At 34.8% G+C, this 18,698-nt stretch overlaps 2 protein-coding genes across 3 annotated transcripts; both read right to left on the bottom strand.

Annotated features, from left to right (window-relative positions):
* Positions 1 to 7,852: 7,852 nt before the first annotated feature.
* On the bottom strand, positions 7,853 to 10,567 carry LOC132063081 (uncharacterized). 2 transcript variants are annotated; one of them, XM_059455513.1, is made up of 2 exons: positions 9,495 to 10,567; positions 7,853 to 8,857 (listed from the first exon to the last, which is right to left on the bottom strand). In XM_059455513.1, exon 1 carries the CDS (start codon positions 10,565 to 10,567, stop codon positions 9,530 to 9,532), a length of 1,038 nt encoding a protein of 345 aa, XP_059311496.1. In that variant the 3' UTR covers positions 7,853 to 8,857; positions 9,495 to 9,529. The 2 variants fall into 2 exon arrangements, with proteins under 2 accessions (XP_059311496.1, XP_059311495.1); XM_059455512.1 differs by having other exon boundaries at positions 7,853 to 8,843.
* LOC132063066 (uncharacterized) lies at positions 8,039 to 8,974 on the bottom strand. Its single transcript, XM_059455498.1, has one exon. The coding sequence runs from the start codon at positions 8,972 to 8,974 to the stop codon at positions 8,039 to 8,041; it is 936 nt and encodes a 311-aa protein (XP_059311481.1).
* Positions 10,568 to 18,698: the final 8,131 nt, after the last annotated feature.

Raw genomic sequence — 18,698 nt, 5'->3', positions numbered from 1 at the left:
ATTTAGTGATCAATGTATAATACTTAATCAATTTGATGTATTATGAGTCAGGAAAGATGATCTACTAAGTCAGTATGCACTAAATCGAGTGATCATTACAGTGAATTGATGTGAACTACTTGATTTACCCATATTTAGTGATAAATAAAGGAAATCAACTATATTTAGTGATCAATGTATAATACTTAATCAAGTTGATGTACCTTGAGTCAGGAAAGATGATCTACTAAGTCAGTATGTACTAAATCGAGTGATCATTAGAGTGAATTGATGTGAACTACTTGATTCACCCATATTTAGTGATAAACAAACGAAATCAACGATATTTAGTGATCAATGTATAATACTTAATCAAGTTGATGTATTTTGAGTCCGGAAAGATGATCTACTAAGTCAGTATGCACTAAATCGAGTGATCATTAGAGTGATTTGATGCGAACTAATTGATTCACCCATATTTAATGTTAAACAAAGGAAATAAATGGTATTTGGTGATGAAGATATATATCTACTAACATCCTTAATGGATTAGATAGTAATTTCATGTAATTTCATGGATTAGATTGGCAATTCTAAGTGTATTCTTCCTAAATCGAGTGATCATTAGAGTGTTTTGATGTGAAGTACTTAATTCAACCATATTTAGTGATAAACAAATGAATTCAATGTTATTCAGTATAAATAAAGGAGTTCAATATGATCAATATCGTGAATATGTTGCAATAATGGAGGAGTTGTTGCAACATATGAGATACCTGCTGCAACATATTAGTAAGTTGTTACAATAATTCAAACAAGGTGATTAATCTACTGCAACAACTAAGCAACTTGCTTAAACATCTGATCCATATGTTGAAACTGATTAGTAACTTGTTGCAACTTCTTCAACAAGTGTATGATCTGTTGCAACAACTAACTCATCTGTTGCGACATATTTTTTTAGTTTTTGCAATAATTTAAGCAAGTGTTTGATTTTTTCCAACAAGGTGAGTAATTTGGTGCAACAACTAAGCAACTTGTTTAAAAAGATTAGTAACTTGTTGAAACAAATTAGTAACTTATTGAAACAAATTAGTAACTTGTTGCAACTTCTTCAACAACTGTATGCATATGTTACAACAATTAGTAAGTAAAATAAATAAGTTCATAAACAGAAATTATTCAACATCCACCTTGGCTCCAAATACCACAACTAATCAAAATAAATAAGTTCATAAACATCATTCACAAATAACATAAAGGCCAAAAAAAAAAAAAAAAAATTGTTCAACAGCAACCTTGACTCCAAATACCACAACTTAAGTAATAATTTGTTCAGCAACTGCCTTCTAGGGTGTAGCAGATTTCCTTGATCTACTCCATCTCTTTCAATTCCATCATCAGTTTCTTCATCTTCTAGTTCTTCGTCACTTTCTTCATTTGTATCTACTACTTCTTGGCTCTGTTCTTCATCTCTTTCTGAGGATTGATTGTCAGTTTGGCTGTTCAGTTTGACTATATCTTTCCTCAACATTTATTGATTCATAAATAGATTGTTTGCTTATTGTAACAAGTGTAGAACTTATTGCAACAACTACAAATCTGTTGGATATCTTCTACAAACAGAACCAAATAACTGAAGCTATGTCTAACAGATTTGTAGTTGTTGCAACAGATTGTCTACTTGTTGCAACAAGTGTAGAACTTGTTGCAACAACTACAAATCTGTAGGATATCTTCTACAAACAGAACCAAATAACCGAAGCTATGTCCAACAGATCTGTAGTTGTTGCAACAGATTGTCTACTTGTTACAACAAGTGTAAAACTTGTTGCAGCAACTACAAATCTGTTAGATATCTTCTACAAATATAAGCAAATAACTGAAGTTATGTCCAACTGATTGGTGAGTCGTTGCAACAGATTGTCTATTTGTTGTAAAAAAGTGTAGAACTTGTTGCAATAACTACAAATCTGTTGGTTATATCTTCTACAAACAAAACCAAATAAATACCAGGACAAGAACAAAAAAACTATATGTTGAATATATTTTCTTAAACCCTGAACCATACCAGGACAGCAACAGAAAAACCATCTATTTCACTACAAACACACAACAACAACAACAACAACCTGAATTTTATCCAAACTTTTTCTTTAAAAAAAAAAAAAATTCAAAACTTCCTTTCAAGATTTTTTTTTTTTTTTTTGGAGTGGGACGGAAGTGGGGCGGGGGGGGGGGGGGGTTAAAAAACCACAAATAAAAAAATTTCAGAACTTTTTTTTAAAACAAAATTAATTTTTTTTTTGGGTGGTGGGGGAAGTAAGAAACCAAAAAAAATAATTCAAAACTTCTTTTCAAGAAAAAACAAATAAAGAAAATCAAAACTTAAAAAAAAAAAAAAAAATGGGGGAGGGGTGGGAGGAGGAGGAGGGGGTGACTGGTGAAAAAGCAAAAAAAAAAAAAATTGCCGGGGGGGGGGGGGGGGGGGGGGGGGTTGAAAAAGCAAATAAAAAATGTCAAAACTTTTCTTTAAAAAAAAATTGTTGAGGGGGAGGGGACGGGGGGTGGGTGGGGAGGAGGAGAAGAGGGCTGGTGGGTTTTTTGGATTAAGTTGAGATCTTTTTGTATTTTGTAAAAGATTTAGAAGTTTGAAAAAATACATTTTGGACCCAATCTTCTTAATCCCAAATTTAATTGGGTTTTAATTTGATGTGGTCCCCACAAGTTACCTATACTAATTTCACAACTAAAAGGTCACCTTTAGTTAAATCTTCCATGAAAGTGTTTAAGCGGATTTAGTTTTTGTAACATCCCGTAAATCCGTATAGAGTGTGAAAGCATTGTATGAGTCCTTTGGAACCTTATATGTTGGGTTACGTGCATGACTTTAGGCTAAAGACCCAAGAGGAGATGGTCAAAATGAAAACTAACTACAGTTTCACGAAAAGGAGGTTTGACGGTCATCCTTTGTACCGTCGATCTGTTCGACGCTCCGTTCTTTGCACCGTAGAAAGTAAGGAAGAGAAAGTTGCTCACTGGAAATTTCATGACTTTGACGGAGCAGATCGACGCTCCGTCGATCTGTTCGACGCTCCGTCGTTTATACCGTCGAATTGACCTAGCACAAAAACCATTCGACGGAGCAGATCGACGCTCTGTCGATCTGTTCGATGCTCCGTCGATCTGTTCGATGCTCCGTCGTTTGTACTGTCGATTGTGCCTGACGGGCTGAAATTATATAAGATGCAAAATTTTAGTTTTTCTTCCATTCTTTTCACTCTAAAAAACCCTAAGGACGAAAATATCTCTCTAGGGCCCCAACACTAGGTAAGAACATCTTAATCATTGATTATCAATCCTAACATCAAACCCATGATTCTTGTGACTAAAACCTAGGGTTTGTAACATAATTCTTCTTAAAGTGATTCAAACTAGGGTTTGGGTGTTCTTCACTAGAAAAGTGAATTGTTAAACTTTGTTTAACATACTAAGGTATGTCTCTCTTTTATAAACCTCATTATGGATATATGTTTTCTTCTCAAAGGTTCTTTATGGAATAAAGAGGTGAACTTCTCATGCAAAACCCTAATTCATGTCCTTTCTTATGGTTGGTGTGCGTGATGGGACAAGCCCACATTAAAGCTTGATTGTATTATCCTCTAGATACGTATATGAAATCATAATCGTTTTCTTCTATAAGAGATGATCAGTGATGATGGTTAATTGTTGGTATTGATGATTTCACAAAGAAACCAAGACAAAGGAATCCTATTTAAAGAAGTGGAAACGTTTTCAAGATTATCTATGGAATTATGGATTTTCGTAATGGCATAATGAACTTTAATGCTATTTGATGGTGTGACTAATTTGAGATAAATTGTGAATCGGCTTCTATGCTATGAACTTTGTTGTTGTGTTTGGCCTAACTACTTGGGAGGAAGGGTAGCCACTATGGATCCTAATGTGATAATGCATAGCCATTCGGGAGGAAGAGTGGCCACTTTCGGGTTCGCTACCCGGGGTGTGATTATGCCTAGCTATTCGGGAGGAAGGATAGCCAACGTTAAATTTCATATTTCGGTGTGGTGCGCTGTAACAAGGGAACCTCTACGGTCACCCCTTCGATGTGCTTGATTCTTGGGTCAGTATTTATTCTTATTTTCTCACGGAGTTGTTGTTGTTATTGATGATCAATTGAAAGGCATATTTGAAGTTGTACCTTGACAAGAGACCTTATAAACGGTTTTGATAATTCTTATTGAGATACACAAACTGAATAACTATTCTTACATTGTGATGTGATTCTTCGAGTTAACAAAGAACCAATCGACCAGGATCTTGTTCTTGAAGCGGTTTGATGGGCAGATATAAGAAACGGATGTATCTCAAGTTGTAGGCGTAGGATTGAAGTGATTCAAAAACTATGTGAAAGATGACGATTTGAACTATAAAAATAACTATTGAATGGTTTAAATCAAGTAAGTATTGAGGGCAAAACGATGGAAAGAAAATTAAGGTTCTGGGTATGAATTAGAACGAATTTTAATCAAGAAACATGTTCTTGAATGATCAAGAACAAATAAAGTTCCTAAGTCACCACTTGAAATCAATTAACGTGATAAAGAAACACCACACGCAACTGAAAACAAGGTAAAGACTATCACCACCTTGCTTGGAACCAAAAACAAGGATAAAGAATAAGAAATAGAGAGAATAACTCTATTGCAAACTAGGGTTTAAGCTCAAAAACGTGAATTGTATATTTACAAGTCATGTGAACCCTTTATATAGGCCTAGGGTCTCTGCTTTTATGACTACAAATCCCTATTCTACTCTTAGAAAGGAAATAGCTAAAAACACGGAAAGTAAAATCCCTATTCTATTAGGAAAAGAATAAAGAAAACTAGAATCCTACTAGAACTAGGATAAAGATCCTACTAATGATAGGAAATTAAATCCTACTAAAATATAAATCAAGAAACAAGAAACCTATTTAGAAAAGGATTCAAGAAACAAGAATGGGAAATAATCTTCAAACTTGAGCTTCTTGGACTTTTCTTTTTCTTGAATTTCAGTCTTGTGCTTCTTGATTTTCTTGGATTTCTTGATCTTCTTCATCTTTCATCACATTGGTTTCACATGATTTTCAGGACTGATTTCTTTATGTATTGTTGTACTTTATTTTCATATTACCTATTGTCCCCGGGGCACTCACTGAGTACGAAGTACTCAGGCATACCATTGTTGTTTTTTATGGTATGTTAGGTAACGGTGAAGAAGCGAGTTCTTGATACTCGGGCGTTTAGGAAGGACTTGCGGTTCTGCCGATTTGGTGAGCCCACACATTCATTCGTGGGACACCCTATTTATTTAATTCCATTTCTTTTATTAGTTTAAAATTTGCGTCCCGATGAGTTAGACATTTATTCCTTATTCTTATAAGCTCCTTAGTATACATTCGAATGTGGGTAGACGAAGAGTTGTTGTTTAACTCTTTCGGGCACACTATCATGTTTTGGTTGAATTATTTAAATTATAAAGACTTCCGCTGATTTAATTCATACATGCATGATTTGTTTACCTTTATTTTATAAACTGTGGGAGGCGAATGTTGAACCTGGCGGGTTCAAGTGTTATTATTGTGTCGTTTAGGTTCTTCCGATGTTGTTCATGACGTCGGATGTCAGTCACGTCTAGGGTAGGTTTTGGGGCGTGACAGTTTTCTCACAAACAAATTAGGTATTATATGGCTATAGAACACCATATTTCCATGTTATTGAGATATTATTTATGAGTAGTGTCAAGTAATGAGATTTAAACAAATAGTCTTTTGGCACAAGCTGGGTTTACATAGTACGAAGCTTCATGGGATAAAATTCAAATGAAGAAGTTTTTTTGTAACTAAACTTGGCTTGACTACATATCAAATGGTGGCTGAACATTAAAAAAGGACTAACAAATGGCCAGCCCACGCTATCTCGGGCCAAGCCTGTTAAATTGCTATGACCCCAGAAGGTAAATATTTGAAGAACAAGAGTTAACTACTTGAACTTTGACCCCGAATAACACTTTCCATCCTCCAAGAAGTATGCATTCATGTTTTATTAAGTCAATTTATTCCAATCAAAATTAACTCAAACTCCAGCGAAATTGTACTTTAGAATCTACATATGTTATGCATTCACACCCCGTTTTATAGCCTATTGTATATACAATTTAAGTTGCGCTGACATAGTCGCCGTGTGTACACTTTTTACACTATCAAGTTACTACCTACAACAATAAAGGAGAATCGTTGTAGTCCAGTCTACTCCAAATGACCTCAAATTTGAAACATAAGTTTCAAATATCATAAAGAACAAACTCAATCATCAATTTGTCAAAACTACAATAAATCTAACAAATCCAATTTGCAAACATGGAGATTTAACAATGTTTTTGAATTATTCTTGTTAAACAACAACGAAATTTATCATAAGTCTAACTCGCTATTCAAACCATCACGTTAAATTAGCTTTCTTTGTCACATTAAATTCATGTTCCACAGTTTAAATAATTAAGCAGAAGGAGAAGGAGGAGGCAAGGTAAGTTGTCTAATGTTTACTAAAATTAATTTTCAAAAAATGGATACAAATTAAATAGAAGTGTACAAATAGGCGTGGCGTGAAATTTTTGCTAAAAATATTTGAAGAGCATGACTTAAACATTTTACTCTAAAACTTTGACGAAGCGGGGAGAGAGAAGGATAACCTCTTTGAAAAGGACGGGTATCCGAATCTAAATTAGCTCACACACTTGATCTGGCTTACAGACAGCGAAACTGTAATTTAGAATCGACGAATGTCATTAAGGCCCCATTTGTTTTCACTAAGATTAAGACGTCTGAATCTGAATGCACATCTGAATGATTAAGATGTTGTCTCTAGATCTAAACACTGAATGATTAAGACTGCTTGTTTTTCAACATCTGAATGTGCATAACATATTTATTTAAACATAATAAATATACAATTCAAATAAAAAAGTAACTAAATAAAAATTTAATAAAATAAAAATATTATTTGACAAAAAAATGAACCATTTATGTTCACTAGTGATGGTGGAGATGCATTATAGTAGTGGTGGGTGGGGTGAGTGCATGGTGGTGGGTTAGGTGGGGTGGGGTGGTGGGTCTGGGATAGGGTGGTGGTGAGGGGGTTGTTGGGGGTAAGGTACGTGGGTGGTGGGGGTTAGGATGGTGTTGGTGGTGATTGAGGGAGGGAGGAGGGGGGAGGGAGGGGGGAGAGGTGGGGGTGGTAGGTGCTGTAAATGGTGGTGGGAGGGTTTGGGGGGGGGGGGGGGGGGGGGGTTGTTGGTGGTGTGAGTCGTGGTGGTATGGTGGTGAGGAGGGTGGTTGGGGGTAAGATAGGTGGGGTGATAGTGGGTGGGTGGTGATAGTGGGTGGGTTGTTGGCGTGGGGGTGGGTGGTGGTGGGTAGATGAGGGTGGGGTGATGTTGGTGGTGAGTGGGGGTGTAAGATTGGGTAGTGGATGGTGGGAGTGGGGGTGGGGTGGAGCCGGTAGTAAAAATTATTCATAAAAAAAGTACCTCTTAATGATATTTAGACTTTGTTCAAGATCTTAATAATTAAGACATATTCAGACCAAATAAGTTGTTAGATCTTAATGTAAACAAACGCACTTAATGGTATAAGCTCTGAACCACTCAGATTCAGATCTCTATTAAGTGCAAATAAATGAGGCCTAACATCCCATTTTACAGCCTATTGGACATACCGTTAAAGTTCTGTGAGTGACTTGTGTAAACTTCTTATACCATGAGGTTAAGCGACCTACAGTAACAAATAATTATATTTATAAAGAACACAATATAGTAATCTAGAAAATAAATTAAATGACTTGTCATAATAGATTAAATTATATTGATAGCGTAAAATTTCCTAACAAATTGTAACTCTTAAGTATGCAAGCCACAAAAAAAATGGTGTTTTGACCACTGGGACAAATGAGTATACACTATGCATTTGTTGTCACTTTTATCATAGTTTCTGCGTAACTTAAAGCACATAGTCGTTCTCCGGCAACGGTCTAGTTGGAGCTTCCACTGGCAATGGCACCTCTGTGTTCACTAACAATGGCTCAACAATTGCTGCTGAATCATCCAGCCTCTGTCTTATTTCCAATAATCCACACTTTCTTACAAGAACAATTAATATTCCCGAGATGGCAAATACTAGAAATACCATTGAAATCCTCCACATTTTAGAGTTGATCTTTTGATGATTATTTTCATCAGCAGTTGGAGAAGGACTCGGAGCAATTTCATAAGCAGCAGGAGAAGGACTTGGAGCAACTTTCACCTCAGTAACTATAGAAAAATGGCCTTGTATTCTGGTTTCGCAAATATTTCCATCTATAACATCACCAAATTCAACCCAATTATTCAAATAGAAATAAACACACTTAGGCAAAGACCCTTCTGGTGCTGGCTGCACATAAGGAAACCTGATGGTGATAGGATCTTCCAACGCTAGTATATCCAATTCTGGAAGATTTTTGGCATACAAATCATAAGCATCATAAGCCAAAATTCCCAAAACTGGTGTCAAATAAGTGTAACCAGGTAAAGGATAATAAAAGGATGACCAATTAGCCAAGTTTTGGTAAACCAGAACAAGTTTCCTTACATAAGGATCCTCTACGATCCCAGATGGGATAACGAATTCTTTAAACCAGCCATAGACTCTCCATTTTAAGCTGTATCTTGTAAGCATCAAGGCTGAAATTTTAATCCCTGTTAAGTTGGAAGGAACATATGCATCATAAGGAACACCAGTCCTTGTTCTTTGCCAGCTCAATTCCCTGAAAGCATATTGCTGAAGTAAGGAATCAAGTGAGCTTTTTGCATATGAGTCTGAACTAGTTGATTCAGATCCAACCAGAATAGCAATTAGAAACCAGATAATTATGTAGAAATAACCTGCTGAATGCATCAGATTGGGAGGAATGTTGATCTTCTGCTTGTTGAAGAAGGGTGACGTAATGGATGAGATTCAGGAGGGAGTTAAAGAAAAATGGAAATTGGAGTATGATGTTACAATAAGGAACACATTTGAACTGTAGATCTCAAGAGAGAATACGTGGGAGAACTACTTAGGCCACAGCTGGACAAAAGTCAACATCTGGATTAATTGTGCTAGGCTGTTTGTATGCCTTAATTAATCAATTATTTATTTTGTTTGTTTCTTTGGTTCTTTATTTTTTGTTTAAGGAAGGTCACTTCCTTTTTCTTAAAGCATCAATGTTGGAACTTCAAGACCGAGTTGGGTAAACTCTACTAAAAGAACTTGATCGATTTACAATTGTAAAGAATGTGAGATCACAAAAGTTGCTGCTGATATTCATCAAGATGATAACACAAAGTAAATAGAATGTACAACAGAATGGAAGGATAAAATCAAAGCGCTGAAAGAATTGAATTAACTATTGCAAAAAATCTTGAAGCTGGATTACCAGATGAATATTAAAAAACTCTTTGTAAAGCAAATCTATGGGAGATATTCATTCTCTAATGAGGGTCTTGTACGTGTCTCTGAAGCCACTGGAGCCTTTGTATGTCCAACTCTTGTCATCAGCAATGGTACATCTCTATCTGCTGCCTCTTCCATCCTCTCAATCTTTTTCTGTTTATCATACTTCTTTAGACAAACAATCAATAAAACCAAGAACACCAAAGCCACAAATCCACCAACAACTGATCCAAATATTACCCATTTTTTCCTACCACTTTTATGACCCTCTGTGCCACTACCACTACCACCTCCACTGGCAGGTTCTGGCTCAGCAGCAGTGAACTCAACAACTATAGAAAAATGGCCTTGTTTGGTTGTCTTACACACATTCCCATTCAATATATTGTCAAATTCCACTGCACCATCCAAGTTAAAGTACGCACACTTAGGTGACAATCCCATTGGCACTGGCTTTACACTAGAAAAATTGACCAAAATGGGCTTCTCTGATGCTCTAATATCCAACTCTGGCAGATTTTTAGCTGATAAATTGGAAGCATCATATGATAAAATACCCAAAACTGGTGTTAGATGAGTGTAACCTGTTAAAGGGTAATACAAATTGGACCAATTGGCTAAATTGTGATACACCAAAACAAGCCTCTCTACATAAGGTTGCTCCAAAACACCAATTGGGATATGAAATTCTTTGTATCTACTAACACCCCTTCTCCTCATGCTCCCACTTCTTAGTCTGAGTGCAGCAACTTTGATTCCGGTGAAATTGGAAGGCACATTGCCATTGTAAGGAATCCCAGTTCTTGGCCTAACAAATGCCCTAAAAGCATAGTCTTGAAGAACTGAATCAAGCAGCCTTGCCGAAAATTCTGCATTTGTTAATTCAGCATTAAGCACTGGTAGAACAAGGATAGTGTAGAGAAATGCAACAAGAAACATCAGAGACTGAAGATCTGAAAAAGGTGTAGGAAATTTCTCTTGATCAACTGCAATTCTGAAGTTCCTCTCTTGATTATTGAAAGAAAAAGTTCCATCCTTTTCTTCCTTGTGAGACATAAAATACTGATTTTTTTTAGCAGGACAGGAGAGAGATTACAACAAATCTTGAATGCACTCATATTCAAAGGTGTGGATTTTTTCTACAGAAACGTAGTTGTCATTAATTAAGATATGAAGGAGGAAAATCACAAGCACAGAGCATAGAAAATTTAAAATATATATATATATATATATATCTGGTGGAGATTTTAAGGGGTAATTGGTAATTCAACTATTTAAGATGAGTATATGAAAATGGAAAGCAAATAAATGGGGAGCAACAACCCTACAGCTGTGTCAAGAAGAGTCCACCGCATTTTGTATGCATTTACTTGAAAGTAAAGCCAGTCATATTCAGACAAATCAGCAATAGATTATACCATCAAAGTAAAATGGGGACCTCAAACTCTTACCTGCTGACTGGTGAGACATGGGAGCTTCTGCTACTACTCCACACGTGACTCTACCAGTACTTTAATTACTTATAAGGGGGAGCATTCAACTACGGAAAATGGATGAATAAAGTTAATTTTTTTCTTCTGTATCAGAAAACTAACTTATTAATTTTTTTCTTCTGTGTCAGAAAACTAACTTAACTTCGTTATTGTTGTAAATATTATATTTTGTTTGTCCATTAACCTTGATAGCCAAGTTTATATCATTAGCTTGGTGACCAAGTTTGTTACTTGGCCACTAGTACCATTTCCTCATATATATAGTAACTCATTTGTATAACATGGAGAATATATACACAATTGAGAATAGAAAGAAAAGCAGTACTATTACCCTCGCTTCTTATGCTCTCTCTCTCTCTCCGTTTTGCTACTTTATTTTATTACACCGTTTTTTAATTTATAACACGTTATCAGCACGAGACTCTGTCATTTTGCGTTTGATTCTCTGTTTCTGGTGCAATTTTTGAAGTTACACGAGTGCAAGATAAGTATTTTACTTAATAATCTTTCACTGTGTCCAAATTATATTTATGGTATTTGTTTTAATCACTCCTATTTTTGGAAACTTGAAGATGCCGCATGTTGCCTTACTAGGTATCGATGAGAAATCCTTATTTGCCGACTTCTATTGGTGATAAGGAACTAAAATGATACTATGCTAGCTTGTGGAAATCTCTACGAGACAAGCATATGCATATATTATTGCAGAACACACTTCACCGTGAGGTTTAGGAAGCAATTTGAAGAGAAGGTAAGAATGAATCTCGTTGATCAATTTTTAATTGTTTAGTATAATTACGAAGCTACGGAGAAAGAAAGAGATGGCAGGTATACATCTTTCTGTTACGAAGAAAGTACAAGATATCAGTAAAGGAGCTTTTTCACCAAGCCATATAAGGGCTCTTGGTGTGAAGAGCAATAATCTTTTTCCTATAGTAGGTATACGTTTTTATGGGCTAATATTAAGAAACAGATTAGTATTGAATTGGTTTGTTTGAAATTCAGTTTTGTAGTATTAGAGGCAGTTTGACCAAATAATTGCTACGATCTGACACAAAGTATTATTGTTAAACTCATTCATTGTCCGAAAGCATGTTCACACTTCTTTATGAGGATTGTAGCTTTATACATGCAAGATGGCTTTCTCTGTACTCTTCATCGTTTTACTATGTAGACATATAGAGTATATTTTTTCATAAAAGATACAATTAAACTCCCATAGAGTTTGCAGAAGGAAATATATGACCACTGTACGTGGTAGTATTTTCTAAGCCTAGTTATTACTAAATTTAATTATGCTTGTAACCACCAGAAGTGGTAATATTTTCATAAGTCTGTTGTGGCTACAATTGAAGATATGTATATGAGAAATATTATTTATATCATGTCACAAAATTGCTCCCGAAGAGCAATATGAAAAATTCGAGAGATATTATGACATGATTTTATGGTCCACTTTGAACTGTAATACAGGTTACAAGAAATGTTCGACCACAAGAATTGGTATATTTCATGTCTTGGTAAAACTTAATTTGGTTATGCGTAAAAGCATAAAGTGGTACTTTATTTAAAAGACTTGAGTTTGAGTCCCAATGCATGATATTGATGATATGATGATGACTGAGCAAATTAATATGCTCTTGATAAAATTGTGAAGCCCGTCCCACTGACTTTGCTCCATTCCCTGAAGTGAATGTGGTAGCAGTATATGATAAGTCTGAAAGATGACAAAATATTTGTTGTGGCTATATGAATGAACATGGGCGTGATAAAGGACAAAATAATAATAGTCATCATTATGTTCTCAAAATGGTCCTTCAAAAGGTAAAGATAATTTTTTATCATCAATGTGATATGAAAGTTCATTGAGCATGCAGTTGTTGTGCGACCTAATTTAATAGATTTTATAAATCCTCCATCAAAATAAAGGAATACAAAGTAGAGACTGTCACGCCCCAATTCCGATAGGGCATGATGGGCACCCAACTCTTACTTAGAGCTGAGCGAACCCTCTGGCATTCACATAATGAAACTGGACATATAATAAAGTACTTTCAGTCAAACCATAGAAATTTGCGAACGATACTCAATTAATCAAAAAATGAATAAGTCAAACTGACATATCGGCCTACATGGTCGTTTTACTCAACGCATGACATCTCAACATACTAACCACAGGACACTGTCTGCAAAGTCTCTAAGAGTAAACACTTGAATCATATGAATCGGGACAGGGCCCCGACATACCCGTACACACACATGATAACCATAATGACTCGGCACTGCTCCAGGAAGAAAATGGAGTTTGCCAATCCGCTGATAGCCAACCATCCTAGTAATACTTTTACACACAAAACAATTTGGGGGTTGTGTGGCATGAACACGGGCGCCCCCGAGCAAAGGGACGTCATTTTAACAATGTACCGAGTATGTAAGGCATAAGAACATCAAGTACAAATGGATCATGAAAACCGATATCAATAATTGAATGCGTACGTGGCTAACATATCGAGAATAGCGGTAACTCTATATGAATCGAAATTGACTCTATGGCGTATGATAGGCATAGATTATAATATCTTGATAGTCTTTGTGGAACGTACGACCGATCCATATATAATATAATAATGCGAGGAACGTACGGCCCGATCCATATATAATATAATAATCATATATATACGTGCCCGGCCTACAGTGAGGGACTCGGTGAATAATGCAATGAAACTGTGCACGAATACATACCCGGCCCGGGACTCGGTGAATGATATATTAACGGCATGCACGAGTAGAATATCATAAGCAACCATATTTAAACTAAATCATCATCTGGGACTCAATAGAATAATTAGAATGAACCAACACTTGAGAATTAAAGACAACTGTCCTGTCAAGTACTGCTGAGAGATAGAATTCATTGGAGCCATGTATGTTCATCGTTCGCTCGTTTATGTAATTCATGCCAAAAAGAAAGAAGGAATAGCCTTAACATACCTTTGTCGCTTACGCGCTTAAATCAACCTATGCTTCAAACACTGGCCAATCTACAATCAAGGTAAAGGAAACCGTAAATAATTCGCAAAGGGTTTGTACAATACTCCTTTAGGTTCGTAACCAACTTCCGTAAGTTCGAGCAGCCCCTATGTTACCTACTCCAATCCAAGTTTAAACAACTCCCAATCAATAGTAACAACATCAACAAAAATGGTACATACAAGTTGCTATATCAAACCAAGTAAAAATTATGCCACAGTCCCTTTTCAACTAATTCAAGATCATGAAATCTCTTCCCTTGAGTTTTAGTCCAAGTCTATATAGACAAATCTTCCATCAATTCTCTTTATAAACACGTAGACATATATAGCAACATCAAGAACGTCTTAATCATGCTATTTACCATAATTTCCATCCATAAAAACATCTACATAACCCACAAAACAGTCCAACAAACAGCCCATGAGCCAACAACAACATCAAATACGATTTACGGTATAATTTTCGTATTTCTCATCCCACGATTTAGCTATGACTTAAATGAATTTAAATATACTTAGAAGAGGATAATTCTTACCTTATATGCCATGAAATACTCTTCTTCCACATTACTTCACCTTGAATAAATTCCAAATTCAACAACACGACAAAACGGAACAACGAGACCAAGTTGAGAGCAACGCCTGCTATGTTTCTTCTATTTTCCTTCCGCGTATGAATTTCCCTCTGGAAGATCGTATGAGTATATATATTTTTATACAGATGTACGTATTGCTGGTCTCCTCTTTGACGTTATTCTCCAAACAACAACAGTAGCAAAAGAGTTAATTTAAGAGATAACTAATGAAAATCCTTTTTTCTTATACCTTTACTTCCAACTTGACACCTTAGTTGCCATGTGTCACCACTAGATGTCCCTAAGATAATTGTCACCAGTTTGTTTATTTATATAGACCATGCGTCCTTTTATCTCCATGTCCCACAAAATCACTAATTATCTCCATGTCTTCCATTAATTCAATATTTATACAATTGCACACCTAATTAATTCCTTGATCACAATTAACTTAAATAGCAATCATTTTTAATACACTTCATATATTCATTGTCATGATCATGTGATATAGCACTAGTCCATACTCCCTTTTTGGTACATACAAAATATTATTTTCAATCATCGTCGTCACACTTTTTCATCTTAAATCATTTCGGGACTTTGTTCCTTGTATACACCGAGTTCTTAATTTTCATGATTGAATATGACCAAATTCTCCCGGCTTGGGTAAATTTGCTCATGTTGGACGAGTTCAATTTCCCGGCCCAAATAACAGGATATTATAGCTTGGACCGTATTTCATTCAAATAAATTTCAAACCTCGACGAAACTTATTTTCTTCGATTTGTTTAACTTCTAATATTTACAACACATATGTACCATCACTCTAACCACCTATAAGCTTGGGGGATAATCTCGTTTCCGTTACTAATGTCATTTAACTCGTACGCTTTCCAACGCATGAAAACACGGGATGTAACAGAGACGTACTTGACCTTTCAAAATGATGTTGAGGTGGATCATATAAATATAATAAATTTCAAGGCATGACAAGGAACTTATAATGAACATTTATGAAGCACATACAAAGGATTATAGTTCATTCCTTGAAAAAAAAATATAACTTGTGATAAGCATCGTGATTGCTGGCCCATTCTTTAAAGTGAATGTGGAAAGATGTGATAATATATATGCATAAATACATGCTTATGTATGGTTATACTATACCACAACTCACCTCATGGGGAGGTTTGAGAGAAATCGATATTGTGATATAAGTGGTCATTGATCACCTTGTTGATGATGATTATTTAAGGGAAAAGTTTAAAGCAAGAAACGGTTCTTGCCTAAAATAATTTTTGATCATGACCCAAATGATATAATTTTCTCTTTTAAAGGGATGTTCATCATACGGATGATGTTATGAAATGTGTGGTAGTACACAATTAAGCGGCGACTCCGGAAGAGCTAATTTATTACTACATTGGAGGAATTAAATTGATTGTCAAGAAAGCATTATACTGTAGTAAGTCTCAAAGAAACTTATTGAGTTTCAAAGGTATTTGCCAAAGTGGCATTCATAATGAGGCTATAAATTAATGAAAGATTTAATAGCTTCACATTACTACAGTCATAGCAGGTAAGAAATATAAATGTGAAATACTCTGCTTCCCTCCCGCTTGTACTACACATAATATGAGTATGATGACAGAATCTCATACGATAGTAAACTAGAAGTTTGTTGAAATAAACATCAGTTGGCATGACCGGTTGACCATCCCGGTTTAAATATAATGCAAAAATAATTGAGAATTCACGTGATTCTATATAGAAGAAATAAAAGATTCTTCAAGAAATTCTCTTGTGCTGCTTATGATCATAAATCTATTATTAGACCAGCTAAGGTTGGGATCAGGATCCCCATAGATTTGGAATGTATAAAAGGTGATATATATACATGAGCTCAGTCACCTGCCATGTGGACCATTTACTATTATCTATATATTATTAAAAAGAGGATAGTTTGCCCTAGGATTGTGGCTACGTAGGATTATGACACGTGGTAATTTTGGACAAAAATTAGTTAATTAGTTAATAATTACTTATTGTTTTTAAATTTGAATTAAAAACAATTAAATATCTATAGTTTCTTAAGGAAATATGTTTATTCTAATTTTAAATTGGGAAGTTACCCAGGGAAGAACAGTTACGTAACTTCTGAACTTTGGGATTTGAAAAAGAATGATTAAGTTTTTATTGTGTGGTTAAAACTTTTGAAGAAAAAAGGGACGTGGGTGGGTTTTTGGGGCATGAAGTAGACTTTTAGGGGGAAATGGGGTAGGTCAGTTATGATTTTTTGTCTCTCTCTTTTTTATAAGTTATTTTTCTTTTAATGATAAGAAATAAAAATACAAATATAAGAGAATTAGCTAATTATTTTTAGATTAATAAATATATGAGAAAAGTCTGTAATGTCATTAAGCTAAGTGCACTTTAAGAATACACTTGACTCTTTTAGGATAAAGATGTTAAGAAATACTGAATTAGGATAAAATCTCAAAAAATACAGTCTTTTTTCACAAAGTTTTAAAACTTGAGAAATAAAATTTTAAATCTTAATTAAAAAATTTGAACTCAAAGTTGATAAAGAGTTAAACGTATCCTTAAAGATTAAGTGGTTACAAGTAGTTATAACTTCTCAAGTTTTTCCTTATCAGTTTCACAATTGATATATTATTCTTTTAAATAGTTTAAATTAATTTTAAAAAACAGTTTTAAAGACTTACTGTTTTGCTGGATAATGGATCACAACTTTGAACGTGGGCTATCAATTTGAATGGAGATCTTCATATCTCTAGGTTTCACCTACCCTATTTTCCTCATTGCTTACTGAATACTCCTATGAATGTATTGTAAATGTTGCTTAACGCTAATGGAATATTTTTATATAACTAGCACCTCTCTGTTTAGGGATGAGTATACCTTTTTGCAGCAGGAAATTTTTTGGTCCTTCTGTAGATACCAATAATTTGATATCTCTCATTATTTTCATACTTCTTTTTTAAAGGATTATACCATGTTTGATCCATTTGTCAACACTTACTGAGTTGTATGACATGTATAAAGAAATGAGGGTCGACGTTGATAAGGTAAAATATCGTCAGATTTTGCAATCACTGTCTCTTACTATATTTGTCACTGATATTTGCACTTCTAATTTAGTGGCATTTGAAGAACGTATAGCAAGTAAACTACCTACATGAGAATTTAGATTATTAAAATAACAAGAGCTCTATAAAAAATAACTTCTAATATACCAGATAGGATTGCTTACAAATCTAAATTTAAACAAATACATATTTGTGGAGATTTTAACCGCATACCCCACATTACAGTATAATTTTTCTATTGATCAAGAACCTAAAGTGGATTTAGTTATGAATTTTCCCATCGTACTTGGATGAGCTTCAATGCTGATTTGTTATGTCAATTGAAAATTCTTTTCAGCAAAATTCATGTAGATTTTTGTGTTTTCCGTATAGTACATAACATTGTTCTGATATGTTTAGATTTTTAGTATTATGTTACAAGGGCTGTCAAGTTTTAATTTTTTCTACTAATGGAGATTTTCGTTTTTGAAGAAATTGAGGCCATCCACATATATTTCCGAAAGTTCATTGGAAGAAGTGTAAATCCACATTTATGAATAAGGAACGGTTTCTCAATGAGGACATAGATGGGGTTATTTATTAGATAAATTGAGACAAGATATTATGTTTGGTTAAAAAAAAAAAAGATTGCATGCCTACATAGAAGGCTCTAAATCAATTTCATTGTCTGTATTGATTATTTATTACAAATTAAATGTTATTACATGGTATATTAAATAATACTGTTATATAGATTAAATTAGTCTAACTAACTCATTTTCTATTTATCGATTTCACACCATCAATTATCAGATGAAATATTCACAAGGGGTTAGATCCTGCCTCCGAACAAATGCATAGACATGCTAATCTCAACAATTTCTCTCGAGATGATGGAGGTACCATTTGACCATTGATTAGCGAGGGAGCAAACAAGTATACATCCTTTCTTAATTTTGTTAGCACTGATGAGGTGCTGCATGCACTAAAAGTTTGAA

The sequence above is a fragment of the Lycium ferocissimum genome, chromosome 7 (genome assembly GCF_029784015.1).
Source record: "Lycium ferocissimum isolate CSIRO_LF1 chromosome 7, AGI_CSIRO_Lferr_CH_V1, whole genome shotgun sequence".
NCBI lineage: Eukaryota > Viridiplantae > Streptophyta > Magnoliopsida > Solanales > Solanaceae > Lycium > Lycium ferocissimum.
Note: the sequence above shows the minus strand (reverse complement) of the source record. Positions and strands in the feature narration are given on the sequence as shown.

Coding starts and splice junctions, on each gene's coding strand:
- LOC132063066 (XM_059455498.1), bottom strand. CDS start 8,974: ATGCATTCAGCAGGTTATTTCTACATAATTATCTGGTTTCTAATTGCT.
- LOC132063081 (XM_059455513.1), bottom strand. CDS start 10,567: ATGTCTCACAAGGAAGAAAAGGATGGAACTTTTTCTTTCAATAATCAA.